General features: G+C 38.2%; 1 protein-coding gene across 6 annotated transcripts; it reads right to left on the reverse strand.

Moving 5' to 3' along the window:
- Window positions 1-835: 835 nt before the first annotated feature.
- YTHDC1 (YTH domain containing 1) lies at window positions 836-23468 on the reverse strand. 6 transcript variants are annotated; one of them, XM_042811958.1, is made up of 18 exons: window positions 23355-23466; window positions 21682-21816; window positions 19440-19541; window positions 18515-18843; window positions 18032-18386; window positions 16538-16627; window positions 15971-16024; window positions 15279-15373; window positions 12124-12232; window positions 11917-12034; window positions 10703-10787; window positions 8581-8747; window positions 5989-6071; window positions 4484-4520; window positions 4355-4394; window positions 4188-4250; window positions 2553-2687; window positions 836-1819 (listed from the first exon to the last, which is right to left on the reverse strand). In XM_042811958.1, exons 1-18 carry the CDS (start codon window positions 23380-23382, stop codon window positions 1595-1597), a joined length of 2250 nt encoding a protein of 749 aa, XP_042667892.1. In that variant the 5' UTR covers window positions 23383-23466; the 3' UTR covers window positions 836-1594. The 6 variants fall into 6 exon arrangements, 5 of the variants coding, with proteins under 5 accessions (XP_042667892.1, XP_042667894.1, XP_042667893.1 ...); XM_042811960.1 differs by lacking the exon at window positions 21682-21816; XM_042811959.1 differs by lacking the exon at window positions 15971-16024.
- Window positions 23469-23486: the final 18 nt, after the last annotated feature.

Here is a 23486-nt window from a genome sequence, read left to right on the forward strand (position 1 = left end):
ATCTCAAACTGGCCACAATAAGCACGCTCAATTTGACAGCCCAATCTAATTCTACTGCACATCTCTCAGTTCACAGTTTTGAGGGAGTTTAACATGTTAAACTTCTTGAGGGATTTAAAGAACATTTCTACATGGAGATCACACTTTTTACTCACGTTTACTATACAAGCATAGACTGAAATACACAAAGCCTAAAACACTGTCAGTTCTAAAAAAGCATCTGTTTCCACAATCACGACACTGGCAAATCCTATATTGCAGTTCTGTTAAAACAGCTCAAATATACTGTGCTGCAGAGCTGGAGGACTACAAAGAGTGTGCTATAACTTGACAATTAAATTAGAAGACAAAAAATAAAGGTTATTAATAAGCTCACTAAGGCAGTGCTACAGATACAGGTTTTGAGAACTAGAAAACTGATGCAGAAACTGAGAAATGTCCTCTATAACTTTTATCTTTCTTCGCAGTTCTATACTGTTAGCATTTAGATTGAAATAGTTTCTATTTACAAGAAATAACAAGTGATGCAGTAATCTGTACAAGGAAGATACGGGAGAGATACGATTGTGGCTGAGAACAGCCTGTTAATAGCACGGAGATCATTTTAAGTTAGAAGCGTCGGACCTTAACTTTGATTAGCTGCATGAGTTGCGTTAATCAACTACCTCATTGTGGAAACAGAAAAAAGCAGTTACCTTTTTGCTTCACGTTTCTTGATCAATTTCACTTACTGCATTTACCTTTAAACAATTTTCTCAATACTTTCCTGGAACAGCCGCATTCTAGGAAAGCAGGCAAGCTTAGAAGATCAAGAAACAGTCTGGAGCATCAACCATTTCAACAGTTACCAATTTATTTTTATATAAAAAAAGAAATGGTAGCAATGTAGAGTACAGCAATATTTCCTGTTCCACACACGCAGGTTGTGAACATTCCAAGCAATGTGTACATTTTGGAAGGAGACTAGACAAGATAATTGACCAAAATGTTACTGAACACAGGCAGATTTTTTTTAAAAAAAGGTTAAAAATTAGATATCAATGTTGTCTTTTTAATATTGCTTTCATTACTGAAGACTGAAAAAACACTTGACTTCACAGACAGTTAAAAACAAGAAGAAAAGAAGAAAGCTGCTATGGCACCGCCAGTCAGTCAAAAATCATTCTTAATATTTGCATACTTGATAGCAGCATTCTTCCACAGAACCATGTGAAACTACAGGAAGAAAACATCAAAGCAAAAAAAAAAAAATATATATATATATATATATATGGCAGTTTTCCATCAGTATTCAAAAACCTAGAATGAAGTTACTAAGTAGATGAACACTCACTGAGAATCAGTATGTACATTCTTGACTGTTTTCCATTCTGCTCCAATAGAATTGTCAAGTGTCAGCTTTGTGTATTTAGTTTTGGCCAAACTGAGTTTTTCCAGTTCACAGTTCACTGCATGCTTGGAATAAAGAGGGTCATTATAAATCTTTCTACACAATGAACTTTAAGTAGAGAGCTGAAAATAAAATGTACTACTTGTAAACACACAAAAAAATACAAGCTCTTTTTGTTTCAAGTGAGCACTGGTTCTAAACAGATTATCTTCGGTATCTACCTCTTTCTCCTCTGTCTCTGTCCCGGTCACAAATCCTCTCTCTCTCCCTTTCCCTATCACGGCCTCTGTCACGTTCTCTGTCTCTTCTATTATCTCTAGGCCGGTCCCGTTCCCGCTCTCGATCCCTCTCTCGAGGCCTGCTTCTCCGACCGCTGACAACTGCTTGTGTGCGGCGAAGAAAGTCGTCTACCCTCATGTCATAGTCGTGCTGTGATGAAAGGACAGCTGTTTATTTTCTTTGCCAGATGAAAATTCCCTCCCTGTCCTTATCCACAGGACTGGCTGTAACTCTTCAGAAAGCCCAATATAAAAGTAATAATTGAAAACAAAACAACCACCAAAAAAATCAACTGAAAACATGCATCCATCAGTACAAGTTTCTTCTCTCATCTTCAGGGCAGCACCATACGTCTGTGTTTCTAGTGTGCATGGAGTAAAATGAGGTTCAAATGTCAGATACCAGCAGGAGATCTGAAAGCTAAACAGCTTTTGAGGACAGCTCAACAATCAAAATTTTTCAACAATCTACTCTAGTTTTTGATGTGCCTTAAAGAGTTATAGAACTCTCCATTAACAGAAAAGTTTCTTTTTGTGCATGACTGCATGCAATTATAGAAGGCTACATCCTTATTCAAACTGAGCTTCAACAAGGAGTTCACAACTCGACAACTGTATGCCAATTTTAAGCAGACATGTCAGTTTAATACCACATTCTGGTAATGTTTCACTTCTACATGACCTAGAAGAGAAGCTTTTCAACAATACTGAAAATAACTCATATAATTTGACTAAGTATCTTTCAAAAGAAAACTGTATTTTTAAGATCTGTATTGTCCAAGTCAACATGTTTCAGGGTAGGCTACCTACATCTGTACCCCAAACTCCTCCCATTTCTAACCTAAACTGCAGACTTGCCTTCCCTTGTCTTTTTGGACACTTACTACTCGTTTGTCTCTATATCTTGCTTCATGTGGTACAGGATGATGTCCTGAGTATGGAGGGTGAGCTTGAGGTGGAGGTGCATGGTGCTGATAGTAAGGATGGTGTGGTGGCTGCTCCATACCTGGATACGGTGGCTACAAGAAAGTTAAAGGCAGTCTGTTTAATGTTCCAAAACAAAGGTATGTACACAAAATGTAGCACAGGGAATACACAGCAGAGGTTATTTTCATTCAGGTGGAAATACAAACATCCAAATACACAATTATTAGGCTGTGATCAGATGTAACAGGTTATTTCTCATGAAGCACGCATGCTTTATCATTGCTCTACCACTGATTTTTCAGAAGTTCAGGGAACATCCTGCCCAGATCCAAAACACAACCTCTTCCCATATCTACCTTAAGATGATACTGTAAGTAAACTTTTGTTACTTAATTCTGTTAACTATAATTTTTTTTTTTAATAACAATCCATAAATCTTTTGTCCAAACTAGTAAATTATTCTCAGATTCTTTTCAGTGCCATGGCTACACATACATACTGTTTTACATGAATAAGCTTACTCTGCAAGGCAAACTATTCAACAAAATGCTAGTTGATTATATTATTATTAATATTTAAAACAAGGCATCTATTCGCTGTTTTACTCCACTTCTTTAATTGATCAAATCATTTCTTTCAGATATTACTGAAGCATCTTGGCTTGCACTCCTGTTCACAAAACAAACAGGTGGAAGCACTGGCTTTTACGATATTTATGCAGCATGCTTAATGGAAAGGGAAAAATGACAGGAAAATCTGGAGGTTTAGCTGTGCTTGATAAACCACTCCGAGTCTAACAACTTTGTTCATTTCTTTCAGTTATAATAAGAAGTCAGAGCTGTGTCTCAGATGAGCAAAACTCCACATACCGCAAATCCTTTTGCTTCCACAATATACACGAGAGCCAGAAGACTTGTTACAGCTACACAAAATCATGACCCTCACTCTGGGTCATAACAAAGTAACTAGTTAAAATGACTTTTTCCTCACTAGATGAAGAAACCAAAGCTGAATTTAAGTACTTAATTTCAATGTACATAACTGCAAGTACATGTATTCACATATATGCTCACCTGAACAGGGAAAGAAATGCATTTTAGTGCAGTATGTTTTATTTTCATCATGCTGTTCAGTGTGCTCAGCTATTTTTCCACATGCTTCACTGCCCTAACCGAAAGCAAGCCACTGTGTAACACCTCAACATGCCATGATCCTAGGCAGCAAGTCCAGTTCTGAAACACCTACTGTCTGAAAGAAAACCCATTACTACAAATCTTTAGTTGAACATAAAATTTTGTTGCATCCTCTTGCGTGGGCTAAAAGAAGGGGCTGTTGTCTCCTCTAAGCTTAGAGCTCCCTGCAGGTTCAAGATTAGTCATATTCTCACTGCTGTACTACTGACTAGAATGACAGACTACTACTGAGAGCAAAGTAAAAATACAAATAGCTGATATAAATTACAGCATTTACAGCAGAGCTACATTTTAGAAAAAGGGAAGGGTTGAGCACAGATTGGATGCACTACGCTTCTATAGCAGGGTACAGAAAAGCCATGCTTTGCAGAAAAAGGCAAAGTTGAATAAGACACAAACCATTCCTTGCCATGGTGGTGGTGGTCCCATGTTGTGGAATTCCCTCACGTAATCATTGTAGGACTAAAATGAAAGATAGGGATATTAATATTTGTGACAGGAGTTCTTCAGAACTGCAGAAAGCTGAATATAGGAACTTCCCCTGACATCAGCATGCACAAACTTACCCCATTTAAAAACACATCTCGTCGAACTCCTGAAAATCGTCTGTTGGGAATAAAAATTTGCAGAACTAAATTCACATTATCCATTCGGACAAGTTACCAGGACATAAGAATAGCATGAACACACCTTACCTGTCTACTTCAGGATACCTGGGATCCTTTATATACCCTGTTCAAACATCAAGCAGTATTAATTTATCATTTCATGACATTAATCTTTAAATACATACTAATTAGAATCTATTCTCCAGCTATCAAATTTTAAATTATCGAGTAACACCCATTGTATTCAGTTTCAACATAACTATAGAAAACTTACAATTTCTTGTAGACAATACAAAGTAGCATAACATAGTAACAAAAATTGTATTTTACATATGTAATATATATATACACGCATAGGAACTTGCACACAGTACAACCTATGCAAACAAACACATGGAATTTTATTCAAATAAACTGGGAATGCCCACAAGCTTGAGGAGTACTGCTCCCAGACAATCACCACGTGGCCACAGCTACTTAATAACTATGCACTCAGTAGAATCCTACTATTCCCAGCAATTTGTAAGACCAATTTCCTAATAGGTCTTGAACAAACAGTTATACAGAAAATTAAAAAACAAACAAGGTAAAACCACTTGGAAAAGCCTCACAGGATAAAGAACAGCTTAGAATGGGGACTTTTTATAGCTACACAAAATACTGCAAAACACCAGGCATGCTTATACTGCTAATTAAATAATGCCTTTGAGTTTCATTAGATTTTACATTTTTGTTCTGAACCCTAAATAATGGTGTTGAAAAGCTAGGAAGCAACAACACTTTTTTTCTTTTTCTCCAAAAAATACTAAACTTGCAGTCAAACTGGACACATAAAAGCAGATTCTTAGGAAAGATTTAGAGACCTATTACTGAAATAGTGGGATATATATTCCCAACAGCAGTGAAGCAAGATTATGCAATTACAACTGACCATTTTTTAATATTTGCCTTCAGAAAAATAAAAATCTGCAATATTACCATTGCATAATTATATTATTGTTCTACTACCATTGCAAACACTTTTCCGGAAAGTAACAAAATTGCTTTCCCACATTCATGATTTGACCCTCTCATAAAAGGCAGTAAAAGTTTATTTTCCCTTCCTCATGTCAAGCACGTAAAAGAAAAAAAAAAATCTGAAAATACAACTGAACATGTAATCTAATAAACCTGCTACTCAGGCAACTTCAGCTCACTTTTTCAGCTGGAAATTTCTGATAAACATTTTAATTTGACAATTACTGCATTGACAAGTAGCTTAAACTATTTCTAGTAATGGGTAGGCATTTCAACTAACCATATTTAAAAGTTTAAGAGAATCATGCATAAGAATTTACACAGTTGTGAGATTCTTACAGGGGCACAGTACAGAACAACTTATTTCTCACTCAAACCAGTAAAGTTAGTGCCACAGGAATTCTGCAAGAGGTGGGTTAAACCCAAAAGCAGCACTTAGGAGAAAAGTTTTTCTTTTTTTTTTTTTTTTTTTTTTTAATCCCAGCCACATTAGAACAACACATTTAGAATTTTAAGGATGCACTAGGAAACACTCGTGAACTGGCGCACAGAAATCTTCACAGTAAGATATTAACCTGGTCTTTGGTGAAACTCAGGGGGATAGTCAATCCTTGGTTTCTTCCTGCTGTTATGAATATCATAATCTTCTGGTCGACGCCTACATAAATTAGATATCAGAGATTAAACAAGGTTGTTTGGAGCTTTGAGAACAGCAGAATACCTCAAAGGAATATCTTGAGCTGCCCAGAATCTCCGTTTAACCATTCTGAATTCCATCTGATTCAAAACATTCCACAGCTTAAGTATGATCTCAAGTAATCAAGAACAACAATCAAATTAAATACCCCTTCCTATTTTACTTTCTGGCTACAGGTGCTTCAGTAGTTAGGAAAGGAACTCTACCCACTGGTACCTCTGTAACAAACAAAAGGTAACAATTTCATCTGAAAACAGAACTTATACTCATGCTTGAACATACGTTCCATTCTATATTCTGAACTAGTCTGTTGGACAACAGAATTTACACTTCTAAGTCCAGTTAAAATAAATGGTAAAGCATATAATTACAGTCAAAAGGCAGTAATATTACTATATTCGCCAGCTATGGTGTGAGAGGGCTTATTTTTGTACATTTTAAATAAAACCGTACATTATTTGTGAAATGGCTTCCTTCACTGTAGCTTGTTTAGCTAGGCAGGCCAATAATATTTCTAACGACTTCTGATCTAACCAATTTACCAGTAATGCATCAGTGCCACTGGAACAGGAAGCTCAAGAACACTTAAGCTCCCTAATTAAAACAAGTAGGGCTCTCTTCTACACAAGCCACCTTTTCTGTAAGAGAACTGTTACCTGAGAATCTTATTCTCAGGGAGGAAGCTTCTTCGTGAAACAGTTAAATTCCAGTCACTGTTTAATATAGAACCAAAAACTGGCTGCTAATGCTGCTTTGTCAAGGAACATAAACACTAATGGGAGACTCCAATGCTAACACAGAAGCGTTTCTAAACGAATCAGCTATGTACCCCTCTCTCCCCTCCCCCAATGAGCAATAAAATCACTTACAACAAAGACAGGAAATGGATAGTTTCTTGTAATGCTTAATTACTGCGCAACTTGCTCGCTAGGCAACAAGCTTTCTCTTCATGAAGAGCCATTTTTCCTCCCCCTTCCCAATTTCAGTTTTTAAAGCCCACTATACCCAGTTACTAAGCTTCTCTTCTACGAGCAAAAAGCCCAAAAACCAAAACAGTTGCATCTACAGTAAAATCAGATCAAGAAAAACAAAAGCTGGTGTAAAGAATAAACATACCGCTTTCTTGTAGTTTTGAGAGTGCATTTACGACCGGTATAAAATATGATAGAAACAGTTCATATAGTAGTCCAACTACTGACTTTTAGCTGTAAGCCACATACATAAATGGAGGCCCTGGCAGGCATGAGAAGGTGTGATGCTCTTATATGTATAGTTTGCAGTCCATTGCAAAACCTTCACTTGCATATACTTTATTGCACTGGAAACCTCTTAGCTTAACTTCACAAGCCATCTTGGTGTTCAGTCCTTTAAAGCCAAAAATAAGGGGACGCTGCCAGGTTTCCTCCTACCTACTCGTTACAGTGTCCTTTTTTTTTTTTTTTTTTTTTTAAAGATCAAGGAAATGGGGACTCTTGTTAGGTATCTGTACCTACCACAGGATGTTTCCACAAAGAGGAAACGTAACCAAAGGTTTCAGCCCAAATCATACATCAGTCTGTATGCAAAGTGGCTACACAGGGAAAAGGTGTTTGGCAGAAGGGCTAATATCAGTTCTTTGCAAAGACTTCTCCAATTCTGTAACAAGTTACACCCCCTTTTATCCTGGAAAATGATGTTAAGTTCATATAGCAGTGATCAATAACCATGTCGATCCTCTAAAAATACTTTAAGTCCACAGGTACTGCCAGCATCTGGAAAGGTTGTATATACAGACACAGCAACAGCCTGTTGGTTTGTTGCCGGGTCTCCAAGGGCCACTCGATCCCTTTTGGAAAGAACCTATTGTTTTCAGAAGCTCAGCAAGATGTGTGAATTCAGTGGTTACATGTTAGAGAATATCTGGCAATGGGGTTAACACAGCACGGTGACACAATTTGAAACAGTCCCAATAATGCTCCTCCTCTTGAATATCAAAATAAATTAAATATTTTATCCTCAAAATGAGGCGGCATCTTCTGAAAAATTATCAGTGATCCTTATAAAAGTCCCATAATTGATAAGGCTTATCCAGAGACACACCTGAAAGAAAAGGCTTTTACAAGATATTAACACATTTTTGGCATATAAATATATCCTTCTCTCCATCTACCCTCCTCATAATAATGCCAAGCTTACCTACAGCTAGAGTTACACATCGCATTATCTCAATAAATTATCTGGTCTAAACTAGACGGCACTTTAAGAGCTTTTTTTTTTTTTTCTGCAAAAACAAAGATCCCCATTTTCCTCTTGAATAATGACAGACCGGGAAATCATGTGAAATCCTCAATGAAGCCACAAACTTGTCCATGCAGCTTGATTTGAGGATTTTCTCTCTTCTTTATCGCAGGGAAAGCTTTGACGAATCACATTCCTCCATCACGTTATTCTGATACATGTGCCTATTATCAGTCCAAAGAACGTTTCTAACCTTCCCACGTCCCGAACGGGGTCGCGACGAGATGGTCGTCCTCTTGATCGGGGCTGTGAGTGCATTCTTCTCTTGTGCCTCATTTTATGAATGAGTTGATACAAGTCAATACTTTCATCAGGAGGGAACAGAAGACAAAGCTGGGTTCCGCATTCCGGCTCAATTTCCTACAATTAGTTAGAAGTTCAGTAGCGATTTATAAACCAAGATAAGAAAAACTCTCCTCAATTACACAAACAATACATATTTAAAACAAAAAATCCCCTAAGAACAAAACAAGCTTAGACCTCAGCATCACCAGAGACAAAGCAACATTCACTTACATTACCTTCCACTCTTAAACTAAAAATTTTTATTAAGAAAGTCCAACTCCCAGGGCAACCTTATCTCCCCATTAGGCATTCAGGCCATACCAATGTTTTACTACAATATCAGAAGACCGTATTTCACCATAAAGAAAATGATCACCTATTACAGTCAGAAAAGCAACACATGTAGAAGGAGAAAAATCCATCCTAGCTTCACATAAAAATCCACGGCCTGATAAAATTGACTATTACCACTCAAAAAAGAGTTAGTCAGTGATTGACAGATCCATGAAAAGTACTAGATCAACACCTGGCAGCAGTCAGAACAAGCAAATCACATGTCAGGATTATTAGGAAGAGAGAACAAGAAAATCATTAAAATCATTATACCACACTGAAAGTTCATGTTCCACCTACTCCTGGGGTGTAGTTCTGATCCCTTCATCTTTACAAAAAGAAAAATAAAGGCAGTGGTACAGGGACAGAAGAGCTGGAAAAATTTCAAAGAATGTGATGTGGATAACTGCAGAAGTAGAACAATCCTTATACTGAATGACTGAACAGGTTGTGACTGTTCAGACTAAGAAAAAAGGAGAAATCTTTGGGGTATGGAGGACAATAGCTACAAGAGGAGAGTAACACTGAGTTGCTTGGAGGAGAGGGACAGAAACTTGTTGACCACTTCTTCTGGTATAAAAACCTGGGGCTATTAAATGAAGATAGCAGGAAACAACTGCAAAACAACTGAAGAAAGCGTTTTCTTCAGCCTGGTGACTAGCAGGCCTGGGGAGCGTCCTGGGAAGTATGCTGTAGATATAAAAATCTCACATGAGTTCTAAGGGTAAGAGTACACATCCTCAGAATAGAGATCCACTGGGGGTTAAACAAAATGTAGACAGATAAATGACAACAACTTCAAGAAATAACCCAAGTTGAAAAGCTAGAAAAGCAAACATCAGATGTTTGTTCAGTACCTAACAGTACAACAGTAGTATGAAAAATTAAAAACTCACATCTAGATTGCAACTCTGTAGCAAAGTGCATAAAACATTAAATAGATGCATGTATTTTACCTTGATCATTTAAGAAAAACGTTAATGGAAATATATATTTTTTTAAAACCCACTAAATTTGAACAAGACAGAAGATACTATTTTACTTCTACTACCTAACAAAGTAAATGTATCTATGAGGAAAAAAACAAAAACAAAAAACCCAACAACAACACATGCAGTATACATTTTCCCACTCAGTATGGGTGAGTACACAACTTCCATCTCGCCTCTGGAAAGCAGAACCCATTATTTTAAAATCAAGGTTACTCAATTCCAGCAGCAACATGCCTGCACTCTATTATGTCTGACAAGACAAAAAAACCCAACTCGCTACCATTTACTGGCATATGCTTTACTACACTAGAGACTATGCCCTAAGATAAACAGGAGTAAGGAAAAACACAATGAAGAATACAGCTGGAAATATCAGAACTGGTTCTTAAAAAAAAAAAAACTGATGCTATACAGGTTTACACACCATACAATTCATGACATATTACATTTCAGTCTCAAAATATCACTTCTGAAGCATCAAACATGTTTATCACAAAGAAGAACATCAGCATGCTTTGGTCTTCTTCTTCCTTCTTCCCTAACAGCATTAGAAATGACATGAATGCCTTTGTCACAGTACTCTAACGATGAGTAAGTGATCTAAAGAGATTCCATATCTTCTATACGTACAAACTAAGCAAGCACTAGAAGATGCAAATTATTAAACAAAAAACAAACCAAAACAAAAAAACAGCATTAACAAACCTGTCCATCACGTCCAATCTTGACCGGCTTATGTTCGTTCCAAGGATTGGTCAGATGAGCAGACTTAGTGAACGGCAATTCACGCCTAAATATGCAAGTGGTATTATTTACAGTTTTGCCCTCATATTTTTACTTTTAAATAACTCGTACAATAAAACATAGCATAATGAACAATTCTGTTAACCTTCGCAGTGGCATGTCTCTGAATGAATGTATTAGTACCAGAAGAATTCAAGATTTCACATAGTATAGTCCATCCCGTGACAGCCTATTTAATACTGGAATAAGTCCATCTCATTAAAGAAATGCTTGTCTTTATAAAATATTGAGATTGTGCAATAACAAGTACAATCTGAATATGCTGACCAGTCTGTATGAGACACAGTATCTTCATATAACAATGTCACTGAAATAAAATCCAGGACGCCCCATCCCTGGAGGCATTCAAGGCCAGGCTGGATGTGGCTCTGGGCAGCCTGGTCTGGTGGTTGGCGACCTTGCACATAGCAGGGGGTTGAAATTAGGTGATCACTGTGGTCCTTTTCAATCTAGGCCATTCTACGATTCTACAATCTTACTCTCAAGCTAAAATATCTTTGACATTAGAGTAGATAACTTCCCAAGGTTCTTTCCAACCTTGATTTTCCCATAATTACAAGTGAAAATTCCTCCACGTTTTTTCTTTCTGCCAGCACCAGAGCTCATGCAACTGTGCAGTAAGACTTATGGACCAATACAGCTTGTTTTCTTCAGACTTGTAACTTTTTCTGTTTTACTTGATTATAGGAATGAACATATTGCTCACACCCTATATGTAATGCAAGCGTCTCAACTTATTTTTGAACACTAGCATTTCCCTTCTTCAGCCAGATGACATACATGAGATGAACACAGGAAAAAGCATTCCGCAAGGATGGCTGTTTGTCACAGCTGTCTATCAAGCGATCAGTTGTTTCTCATCAAGAACTTCACAATATACTTCCCTAGTTGCAGGGCTAGAGTTTAGTAAAAGAAAATACTCAAGTGTTAAAAATGTCTAAGCTAATTAATGGACAACAAAAAAATATTTGTACATCAGGTACAGATCTGAGTACCACGCTCAACAACATAGGGCATGGGTACATGAAGGATGGAAAATACATCTATTTACTATCATAAATAAATGATAATAGCATATTGTTAATAAACAGAAGCATAAATGAACAATTATTTACCTACAAATCCAGTCAATTTTAAAGACACCTCCCAACATTTTTGCATTCATTCCTGCAGGCAACACCCAGTGTATAGGTGATCCTCCATGATGGGATTCTGAAGACAGTCTTGCAAATCCTAGGGATTTCACATCAATTTTAACAACAGAAAAGCTACCACACAAAATGTCACTTTCACTTACCTTACTAAAAGCTCATCTCCCTTACCTTGGAATTTGCCACTCTCTCTTACAGAAAATATCAAAATGACACTCCTCGCTGATCTAAATGCAGCATTAAGTTTCTTTTCATTCACTGGAAGAGTTGACCATACTCCCTAAAACAAAACAATCCCCAACCCACCACCAGAAGAGTTAATGTCAAGTGGTTCAGCTGACAGAAGATTTCAAGTACATAGCTTAGGCGAAGAAAACAAGACCAAGCTAGCGCTCAGAGATAAAAAAGATAATTAAAAAAAAAAAAAGGTATTTTTAACATTAGTTCTTTCAGAAAACACTTTTAGCCTGTCTCATGATAAAACCTTCGGAAAAAAGTTGCCTCGTCTTTTTTGAACAATGTAGGTGCATTGACCACTTATAAGGTTTCATTTGTAATTACAACAGTTGATGATTACGTCTGTCTTCAGGATTTTTAAGTTTTGTTTTAAGTAACTTTGGGAGTCCATGTTTTTTGCCCCCTTTTTTTTTTTTTTTCCAAGACAACATATATTAGGGGGAAAAAAAGCAGCATCTATGAAGAATGCTTCAAAAGCAATGCTTCCTATTTTACGATACTGACCCACAACATCAGAGGTGGATGATGGTGTTACGGCAGCAGAGACTGAATATTCCCACCACATTTTGCTGCTGTGCAACACACGGCAGCAAAGGGACAGTCTGACAAAATAGTGTCTGACACAGAAGAGTACAGGAAGCTAAGGTTTGTTATAAATTTCTCCATGCACAAAAAATGATGCTCTTTGACATTCATCAACGCTTGCTGAACATTGACAGAAACCAAACAGTGGCCATGAGCACACTGAGGTGGTGGGTGATGCATTTCAGCAGTGGCAACAGCAGGTCACCTCTGCTGGCACAGACCTGGATGAGAACAGCATGCAGGCTCCTGTTCATTCGTGGTGAAAATGCATAGCTAATGGCTGTGACTGTGCTGAAAAAAGATTTTTCAGCTGAGCATTTGCTCTATCAAATAGTACTATTGTGCTCGGAGGTTGTTTCCATGGAAATAAACAGGAGGCACTAGATTCAGAAAGACTTCTATAAACAAAAGGTGGACAGGCAGACTTGAATGACCCTGTTGGCGTGATAGATTAGCAGAGATCTTGCAGGCTTTGAAGTTCCTTTAGCAAATGCACAGATATCAAAGACACCACACCAACACTTCAAACTAGCAACACAACTCAAAATAGTTTGTTCAGCATCCAACATCTTCACTGGCTAATTCCTACCTTTTACCTTCAACCAGACATTTGTGCAGCCATGTGCAGAAAAGCCCTCAACCTGCTTTTAGGCAACTGAGCTGTAAAATAGCCATTTTGCTGCACTAATGTTCCGCAACATCAGCTCCCCGTTTGATTTCTCAGAACAAGTTCAGAAGAGAAGCTTATGCTTGCTTAATATGCTCAAACTTCAGCCTCAGAATATTTTCTGTAGATAAAGAAACTGATCTTCAACAAAAAGAAAGGACAGAGTAACATGTTTTTATGTCCTACACTGTGCTCAATTACTGCTCATCTGATTTTATGACAAGCCAATTCATTGGAATAGTCACCAGAAAATTATTCATTTTCTTACTCACTTTTAGTCAGACGCTCATTGTTTTAGATTTGTTTGTGAAATCATATTGTGAGACAGTGCAACTTCTTACATTGGCTACACAAAAGTCAACTTAAAAAGGCTGTGAATCACACATTAAATACTTACACATCCTTTCTGTTCTGCCTTTACAGCAGCTGATGGATACAGACAGAACAGCAGGTAATATCACACTGCCAAGATTTCACGGAGGAAACCCATAGAAACAAGAAGCCCTATGCTCCAATAAGGAACACGTATACAATTCCACTCAATGAACTTCTGCCCTTAAGGAAGCAGCAGCCAGAGTGGCAGCTCAACCCTCCGAACTATTTCTATCAGCAACTTCTCAACAATGCTGTGCCCAGACAAAAAAATCTATCTGCACTACAGATTCCAAAAGCTCAGCATCACCAGAGATCCCATGTTCTCACAGACTATCCTGTACCATGTACAAAACTTATTTGATCACAGAGAAAGATATAACACAAAGTGAAAATTGCAAAGTACCATAGCACTGAAAATGGAAAGCTCCCTCAAAATTAACAGAACCAGGAGACCCACAGTGCTGGATTTTTTTCAAGAACCACTTGCCCTAAACCATATTCTAGTAACAGTTACTACAGTAACTTTTTTTTTTTTTTTTTTAATAAAAACAGCTTTTCAAAAAAGACAAAATCATTTTCCAGAACATATTAAACAAATTCAATGCACTAATTACAAGGAGTATTCTAAATTCTTTTCAATAACTAGAACTTAATGTCTCGTATGGAAAAATGACAACATTGCATATATCAACTGTATTTCACAACTGGTCACAACTTAAAGTGATCAGAAGAACATTGTAGATTCACTCAGAAAATACCATAAGGCTAAAGCACCTCAGAGAAGCCCCAAGCAAAGGAGATAGCTTTCAAAAATTTCCTGAACCAGCTATCCAGTGGTTGCTGTTCCCTCAACATTTTCAGAATCAGATTAAACTCCAGCCTTCATTCACTCATGGCTTAAGGCCCCTTTTTAATTTTATCAAGAACAGTAACGGATGGCCTAAAAACTTCTCCGGGTTACAGTGGAAGCAGATTTGCTAACCCTAAAGAATCAGGGAGCATTAGCTTTCATCATCACCTCTACCAAGATCTGAGTAAAGAAAAAAAAGCATGCATGTACCAGTGTATAATCAAAGAATATTAAGATGTTATAATCACAAAATAAACAAGAGAGTTAGGCAAAGTAGACTATGATAACAAAAGAGAATAAATGGAAAGCTTACCCCTATCCTGGACTCACCTACAAAACACCAGCAGAGCAGAACTCCAGAAGAGATCCTTCCCCACTGGCAGCCAGCTCTTAAATAGGTCTAGGAGGGGTGCAGCCTGGCTCCACCCCTTCCGGCAGCACAGGTGAATTGCCTTCAGCTGTGCTTCTCTGGCTGACTCATGGCTCGCCTCAGGTGATCAATCAGAGGTTCAGGCCGTGACTCAGCAGTTCCCATACAACCAGTATGCTTTTTTACAGTAAGCTGTGTCTGAATATACTCAAAGTGATCAGTTTCAAGAAAAATTAACATACCTTAGCTTTAGCAAGTGAAACATTTTCATGGTTATTACTCTTGATGAGAAAAAATCTTGCATCTTGGAGAATGTATTTAAGTTTACTTGTTTGGTCTGAAAAAAAAAGTGTAAAGTAAGTTCAACTGTAAAAATTCAGTTTTCAAAAATGTTGCTGTAAGTATAGATAGTTATTTGCCTCCTTTGAAATAGACTGTATCCCACCCAATTCCTACCTATGTATCAAAACAGTCAACCACCCAACTTCAAATTTGAAATCTAAGCTGTATAGTACAAAATGCCAAGGGAAATCAAACTAAAACTTAAGATATTCAAATAAAGAAAAAACTAAAATTAGCAGGATTCAGTGATGTTCCGATATATAGGACTTATTTCCTTCCTTGAGACTTCCTGAATGAATATCAGGAAACATACACATCAACATTAATCCTCCAACAGATATTACTGATACAGTCCTCTTTTTACATGGAAGCACTTTTTTTGCTTTGATGCTTCTGTGAGGAGGAAAAAAGGCTGAAATTTTTGCATTACATTCTCAACACATGCAAAATTAGCTCAAGATTTACTCACTATGCTCACCGTTACGGGCTCAAAATGCTTTATATCGGAACATTACTTTTTACACATAATTTAATGAACAGAGACAATGGCTTGCTGTGGAGCATGCATTAAAAATTCAAATTTAAATGATACCTTTTTGGACAGCACGAACGGAAGATGATAATTTCTCATGCTTCTTTTCTGAACCTGTGTTTAGCCAAAGTACATTTTGTTCAGATTGAGCCTTAATAGAGATAATAAACAATTTCTACAGCCTTGTCACATACAATTTTCATTCATGACAAATTATGCTTTCTGGCGCGCACCCACACACACAAAAAGATACTGTTCCATGTGCACGAGTGTTTGTTTGTTTGTTTTAATTGTTTGGTTGGTTTTGGGTTGTTTGGTTTGGGTTTGTTTTTTAAAATAGTATTTGAACAGTTTCCTACTCAGAAAACTAGTCACTGAATCATCATCTTCCAAGTTTTAAAAAAAAGTGAAAATTCCACTTAAGCAACAGAATAGCATTAAAGTAACAAGAAAGCCCACATCCTCCCCCCACCTCCCCGAGAGGTACCCACACACAACATGCTAGAAGTCAGTATTAAATTATACAAAGCTACATACCCCATAAATCTCTACAGCCAGTTACATTTATTTCAGACTACTCATTAAGACTTGATGCAAGTCAGGACAAGCAATAAAAGGAAAGAATACCTGCATAGGATTCGGATGCAGAACTTCCACTTCTATCAAAGACAATTGGAGAGATACCTCTAGCTCTCTTCCTTTCCTTCTTTTTCTCATCTAAAGAAAAAGATATCAAAGAATAGCAACATTTTAATCATTATGCAACAAGCAAAATTTAGATGCAAAGTACCAAAATAGGCAAATATTCATAATGGTGAAGTTAGCACTTAGCTTACACATTAAAATCCTAGTTGCTGCTTCCAAAGCAGCATTTGCTTCTTTTGCATATGCAAAAGCTTTACATTCACAAGAAAAGACAAATGCCACCAACCCAGAAATTGCATGCAAAGTTGAAAGACAGAATTAATCTCCTAGGTGTTCTAGTAAGGGTTGTTTAGTTCTTCTCTTCAGCCTTCAGCAAAATTTACAGAGCACAAACTCTTGACAGTGACATGGACTTGCTTGCTCAAAGCTTAACAAAATGTCAGGAAGTATGAAAACAAAACACTGTAGCACACAGCTAGTTGCACTCTAAAAAAAGGGTATACTACAGACCTTTTCAGAGCAACTATTACACATTTACTTGTCTTTAGGTTATACTCCTCTGTTCGATAATTCCAAATAACAAAGCTGAATCAAAACACAGATGTTAAGCAGGAGGACTGCCTATGAAGACTTTAGATCAAGAAGCTAAACAAGAGGAAATTCAACAATGCAGTAAGCTTCTTCTAAGAAAAATTTACACTGTACTGAAGTTTCTCCACTGTACAGCAATTACAATAGAGATGACCTTTCTCAAGGCTTACTTGATCCAAATCCTTTGTCTGCACGTATAGAAACAACTAGGGGAAGAATGTTCAGAGAATACTCAGAAAGCAGGTTTGCGTGAACCTGAAATCCTCCAAACAATGCAGTACTTAAGTCGTTAACATTTCCTATCTGTAACTCAGCACCAGTTACACTAAACAACTGAGAAGCATTTGTTTCTAGTTTTTGCTCAAAACTTCTCTTATTCCAAGTTTGTCTTAATAGCTAATAATTTCAACTTACGCTCAAACTTGCTGTATAGAAGGCAGACATTGCTCAACTACCCAACATCATCTTTTCTCTGATGAAGACAGTGCTTTGACTGCACCAGTTTACCTGGTCACTCATCTACATGAATATATAATAGCTTATCCCCAGTAAGATGAATTGCATGGCAAATTAAGCCATGAGAAAATGTTAACTAAGAAACTACTAACTACGAAAAACACTAACATCTCAAAGCACTGGGCAACAAGGTCCAAGCAATCAAGAATATGAATCTTCAGCATAGAAGTCCTGGTACCTGCAAGTGCTAGTATAATGAGAAATCACTTCCCAGTAGGATTCTTCTTTCCCTACAATATTTCAATATTAATATCTTATTGATTCGTGTTGCTGAAGATTACTTTACACATGTTCATTAAACCGTATCCTACAGTTAGCTAAACTCTCAATGGCAAGGTGTTTCAGATCAGGATGTTAAATGCCACCTACCTGATTCATCTGAACCAGAAGCAGATCTGACTGACCCGTCTGTGAAAGAGGCAGATTCAGAATCAGAATCGCTGGCTTCGCTTCGTGTGTCATAGTCATTTCCTTCCTTCTGATCTCTCTCATCCTGCTCATACTCTTCTTCATCCTCTTCCCCATCTTCTTCCACCTCTTCATCTTCCTCCCCTTCATCATCATCTTCTTCTTCCATTCCTTCCTCCTCATTTTCTGTATTGCCCTGTTCCGAAGAACCACTGCTACCAGTCTCATGGTCTGAACAATACTCCTCAGAGTTAACCTCTTCTTTAGAAGAATGGCTGGATCTGCTTGGTCTTCTATCCACATCATGTCTCATTCTCTGATGTTTAAAGAAAAAGTGAATCAGTGGTCACATAACATTGTTAGGATGCACACACAGTCCTAAGAGAACGTGCCTTATAAAAGTCTCAGTCGTTTTATTTATAAGGCAGCAAGAACATTTAATACCTCTGAACCATCTGGTGTGGAAGACTTTGCCCTTCTGTCAATATCCCTCTTCCTCAGACAAGTCTTTTCTGGTTGTCCTTTATAAGGATCCCTGGAACTGCTTGACACGCGTGTTTTTCGATCACCATCTGGGCGTCTGTTTCTATCAGACCTCTGGTACTCCTCATTCTTGTATTCTGATACTGGCTTTCCTTTTGTAGTCACTATTCTCTTGTTATTGCTAACTGATGAACTAGGAGGCTTTGGCATCATCTGCCTCGATGAATGCACAGAAGGCTTTTGTCTCTTGCTTTCAACGTTTTCCAACCTGTCACTTTTTCTTTTTGATCCTTAAATAAGAAGAGATATCAAGCTCAAAGTTATTTTGTATAGCAAACCTGAACCTCTACAGAGACTCCTGCTTTCTGTACTTTTGATAAATGCCCTGTTGCACTCAGTTGTAAGTTCAGTAACAACATTTAGAAAGGCTTGTTTGGAACAGCTGATGCTGTAAAATTTGCTTAACACTTTAAAAGAGCAACTAATCCCTTAGGTTTCAATAGGTGTTTTCCAAACATCATACATAGGAACATTAAGCAAATGCTTATGATATTGGCCTAAAGCATATTAACAACTGAGCTAGAACAAGACTTGTGGACCCCCTGGCTCCATTTCACTTCATTAAAGCAAACAGTACAGACTTTTCCAACAGCAAATACACTCACGATAATGCAGCCTCCACAATTACTTCTAAGGCAAAAGGTAACCAAGTTAAAGCTTGTTTGGAAGGTCAGGTGAAAGAGTAGACCCCCTTGGAAGACATTTACTCCTTAACTCTTTGAATCAGGTTCTAAAACCTGTTACAAAGACTTAACCCTAGTAATACAGACAATTTTTTTTCTTTTTACACCTTTTATTTAAGACATCCACTACAAAAGTCACCTACCCTTTTTCTCACTTTTATCTTGCTCACTGTCCGGGTTATATAATTCATCATCTTGGTCAGGAGCATCAGTTAAAATGTCATCCAGAACATTTAGTTCACCATCTGAAAACAAAAAAGAATAATTATAGTCTGAAGACACAAACTACAGTAAAACTACTGTTTAGAAAACAGAACATTTCCTTCACAGGTCTACCACACAGCAAAAATTAAAGTTCTCTCAATTTTGTTCTTTCCAAAATTTTGCTCAGATGCACGGATTGAGTAAAACCAATAGAAGAATTAAAACATGCCACGGGATGCATTTAAATCCCTGAATAAGGTCCAGCTTGGCTCCTCACACTATACTTTGCAGGAAAGCTGACCTATAAATGGAAGCTTAATAAATAAGCCAGTACAAAATTTGAAAAATAATAATAATAAAAAAAACAAAACAGCAAGAGACTGGGATATAGTCTGAGTGCCATCAGCGAAGCAGAGGGACCTTTCTGCCCCAAATTCTGAAGATCTTGCAGCTTAAATTATTCCCACACTTCTGTACTAATATTATTGTTCTCATTGCCACGTTAGGAAGGGAATTTTGTGATATACCTCTAAGGAAGAAGCCAAAAACGGCAAGATAAATCAACAGAAAGAACGTAAGCTAGGTCATCCCACTGAAGAAGTGGAAAGACAAATTTGCTGTAAAATTAGTTCTGAGTTGCTCTAAAACAACTCTGCAACTAATTCACTTTGATCAACAGGGAAAGAAAAAAAAAGAAAACCCATGCTAGAAGCAGTAAATGACCACACTTGTCACACAACTTTTAAAATTTGTCACTGCTTCCAGCTGTTTCACTTTGAGTGAAACCAGAGGGGACACGTGGTGATTCCGGTAAAAGGATTCCTGGGATGGGAGACAGCAAATCATTACTCTAATCACATTCAAAATAAGACTGGACTAAGCCCTAGCACATAAAAGGAAAATAACAGAGAAAGTATTAACTTTGCAGTCTCATATTATTTCTCCTACTTTCTAAAATTTTGAGCTCTTTAACTCTTCATTGCTGCCAGTGATTTTATTTTCTGCTTTAAAAAACAAAAGCAGATGGACGGCCAGGATTCTTGTGCAGGACTGAACTGGAATAAAACAGTAAAGAAAGTCACTCCAAGTTGGACTTCTTTACACCAAAACCTTGAGCTGTAACACAAGATAAGTTTTACAGCTCAGTATTAGAAAAAAGATAACCCACACCAGAAAGGAAATTGACTTTTATAAGCTCCTCTCTTCTATATACACCGGAATCACCATATGCTAGCTTCCCTCCTAGCACTTCTGTGACAAGGGAACGTAGAAGTGGTCACTGAACTGCACAGCTGCTGTTGATGATGCAAAGGAAGTGGTGCACAGAGAAGGTTAAGTTTTTCAGCAGCAGCATGAAAAGGACATTCAAAGGTAATGCAAAGTTACATTATAATTCTCTCAGGAGCAGACCTTTATGCTTGCAGATAGTATACATCCACATACAATATTCTTGCCATTAATGATCAGAAATTTAAGGGACAGGCTGATAGCTGTGCAACTGCTAAACAAGGTTTGCAATTTCCTGGATTGCATCACGTTCCCCACAAAAGACCAGGCAAGTTCACAACATATGATTTTATTACTGGAGACTAGTGAAAAATAGGTGTACTAGACTTAAATGTATCACCCATCGCAGATCACAAATACTGAAACTCAGCCTCATTTCTGTTTTAGGGAGGCAACAGCATACTTGTGTAAAAGATAATTAACCTAGCTACTGAAGCTGCATGCAGAAGTGTTAAAAAATTTGCCTATCAGCTGCTTCCAAAACAAGTGAAAAAATAATAAAAATGTAAGGGATTAAGCAAGTCTGATGCAGACTCTCCGATAAGTGCTTTCAGGATTAGGTAGGCTTGATTTATAGTCAGAACCCTGAAGAAGTACCCCAAGGAGAGAAGGAAAGGTTTCCCCACCCTTTCTGCGATGCATTTGACTCCTAAGAAATTTCCAGATGTATTTAGCAGCCTGCTGACGCAAAAAGGGCAGTGCGACCACACAGCTCCTACCCGTCACCTACATCAGGTATACTGCCCAAATGCCTTTCATAACACGATTCCACTCACTCCACTGTCACTGTCAGCGTTCAATCAGATAGCTAAATTATCTCAGAGAGATCAAGATAAGCATCAGGAAAAGCACAAAAAAAGAAACAGAAAAACAATAGAGGGACAGATTTCTTACAGTTCATCTCTGCTGAAGGGGGAAGGTCCACATGGGTCCATTTCACTACAGACACTCCCAACTGGGCTCTCCTGCAACTCATCTTATGTTGACTCCGGGATGTGTTGGATCCCTCCATGAACAAATTTAACTCACCTGAAACAGCAGGAAAGTAACCTGGGGAGAGTGTTTTTCCTCTGCTGGCCAAAAGAGTTAGATCTATTCAAGGAAGGGTCCAAACAAGAATCTGAATCGGCAAACAGAGGGGATAAGACCAGGCAATTTAAAACTGAAAGGGTCAGTGATGTTTATTTTCACTTTCCCTAAGCAGTGAAATAGCATTTCTCTCTTGAAAAGAGTATAAAAATAATATCACATTTACAGCAGAAACAAATTCAGTTACAAACAAATGTGCATTAATATTTACTATTAAGTTAGAATCAGTCCTTTCTGAGGGTAGAAAACTGAAAAGTAAATTAAAACACAAAACAAAAAAGCTTCTTGTCTGTTACTCATCATTTTATCACTATCACTGATTAAAAAAATAAAGAAAGAAAAAACATCCTAACAACAAAAAAGGGCAAGCCTAGCTGGAAAACATGGTTATAGGAGTTGAAATTTAGAAAGTCAATAGTAAATACTTCAATTTCACTGCTTTAGTACAATGACAGCTCGTCTGTTTCAAAACGGTCAATTATATCTAACCTCCCTAGTTTTAAAATAATAAAGGTAAGAATCAAACATCAGAAATACTTTTAGTTGTCAGCTCTAACAAAATCTAGTAGGAATTTTAAACATGATCTGGTTGCACAGTAAGTGTTAAATGTAGCAAACTTTCACCATTCTGAGATATGGCCAAAGACATTTGACAGCCTGCAAGAAGGTTTATGGGAAATGTATATTCCACAGAAATACAAAATGATGCAAACCACCCCACACCACGTGTGATCCTTTTTCAGAAAACTGCCTATAATCTGCGCTAGCCACCAGCCAGCAATCTCCTACATCTGAATTATGCTTTAACTTCTTTAAGGCCAATTTAGTGAGGAATGATGTATGTAACAGATAATATCTCATGCACCGTGCAGATCACTTAAGCTTCCGCACAGGAAGTTTTAAACGTTCAGAATATACATTGCCCTGGAAAAAAAACTGATTTCAAGTGTATTTACCCACAGGGCTTAGTAACCTTCAGCAGCTCCATAAAGCAGTAAAACCATTGGAAAGTATCAAAGGAATGCAATTAAAAGCACCTAATGTCAGTTTCTGCTTACTGAAACGACCGTAGCCCTTGACAGAAAACCCCCCAGAAAAGAAATATGGCTGTGGTTCCCAGTATAACTGCAGCAAACCGGACGCCTCCGGAAGCGCCCACCCCAGTGAGCAAGGCTCAGCTCTCTGCCCTGTGCCCCACTCCCCCCCCGAGTCACCTCGCCCCAGTTGGGCCCCGTCACCTCCAGCACCTCCCTGCCCCCTAATGTGCCTGCTCGCACAGAGGGCCCGTGCCACATCCTCGAGCCGGCCCCAGCGAGCACCTCCTGCCCCCCCGCTCTTCTCATGGACGCTTCCAGGGCGAAGGCCCAACGCCACCAACCGAGCAGGCCCCGCGAAGGGCGGATGGCTCAGGCAACGGACAAGCTCCCAAACCGCTCCCCTAAACCCAGCGCCCAGCCGCCACCCGAAGCTCCGGGTACCTTTCTCCTCCCTGCTGTCCGCCGCCATCCCGCTGCCGCCGCCACCGCGACGCGCTCAGCGCTTAAGATGGAGGCACCTTCTCCCAGCGCGTAACAATTCCCGCCCCCCAGCATGCACCGCTTTGTTTACGC

Source organism: Centrocercus urophasianus, unplaced genomic scaffold, assembly GCF_019232065.1.
Source record: "Centrocercus urophasianus isolate 14NV4802_14NV808 unplaced genomic scaffold, USGS_Curo_1.0 seq_13, whole genome shotgun sequence".
Taxonomy (NCBI): domain Eukaryota; kingdom Metazoa; phylum Chordata; class Aves; order Galliformes; family Phasianidae; genus Centrocercus; species Centrocercus urophasianus.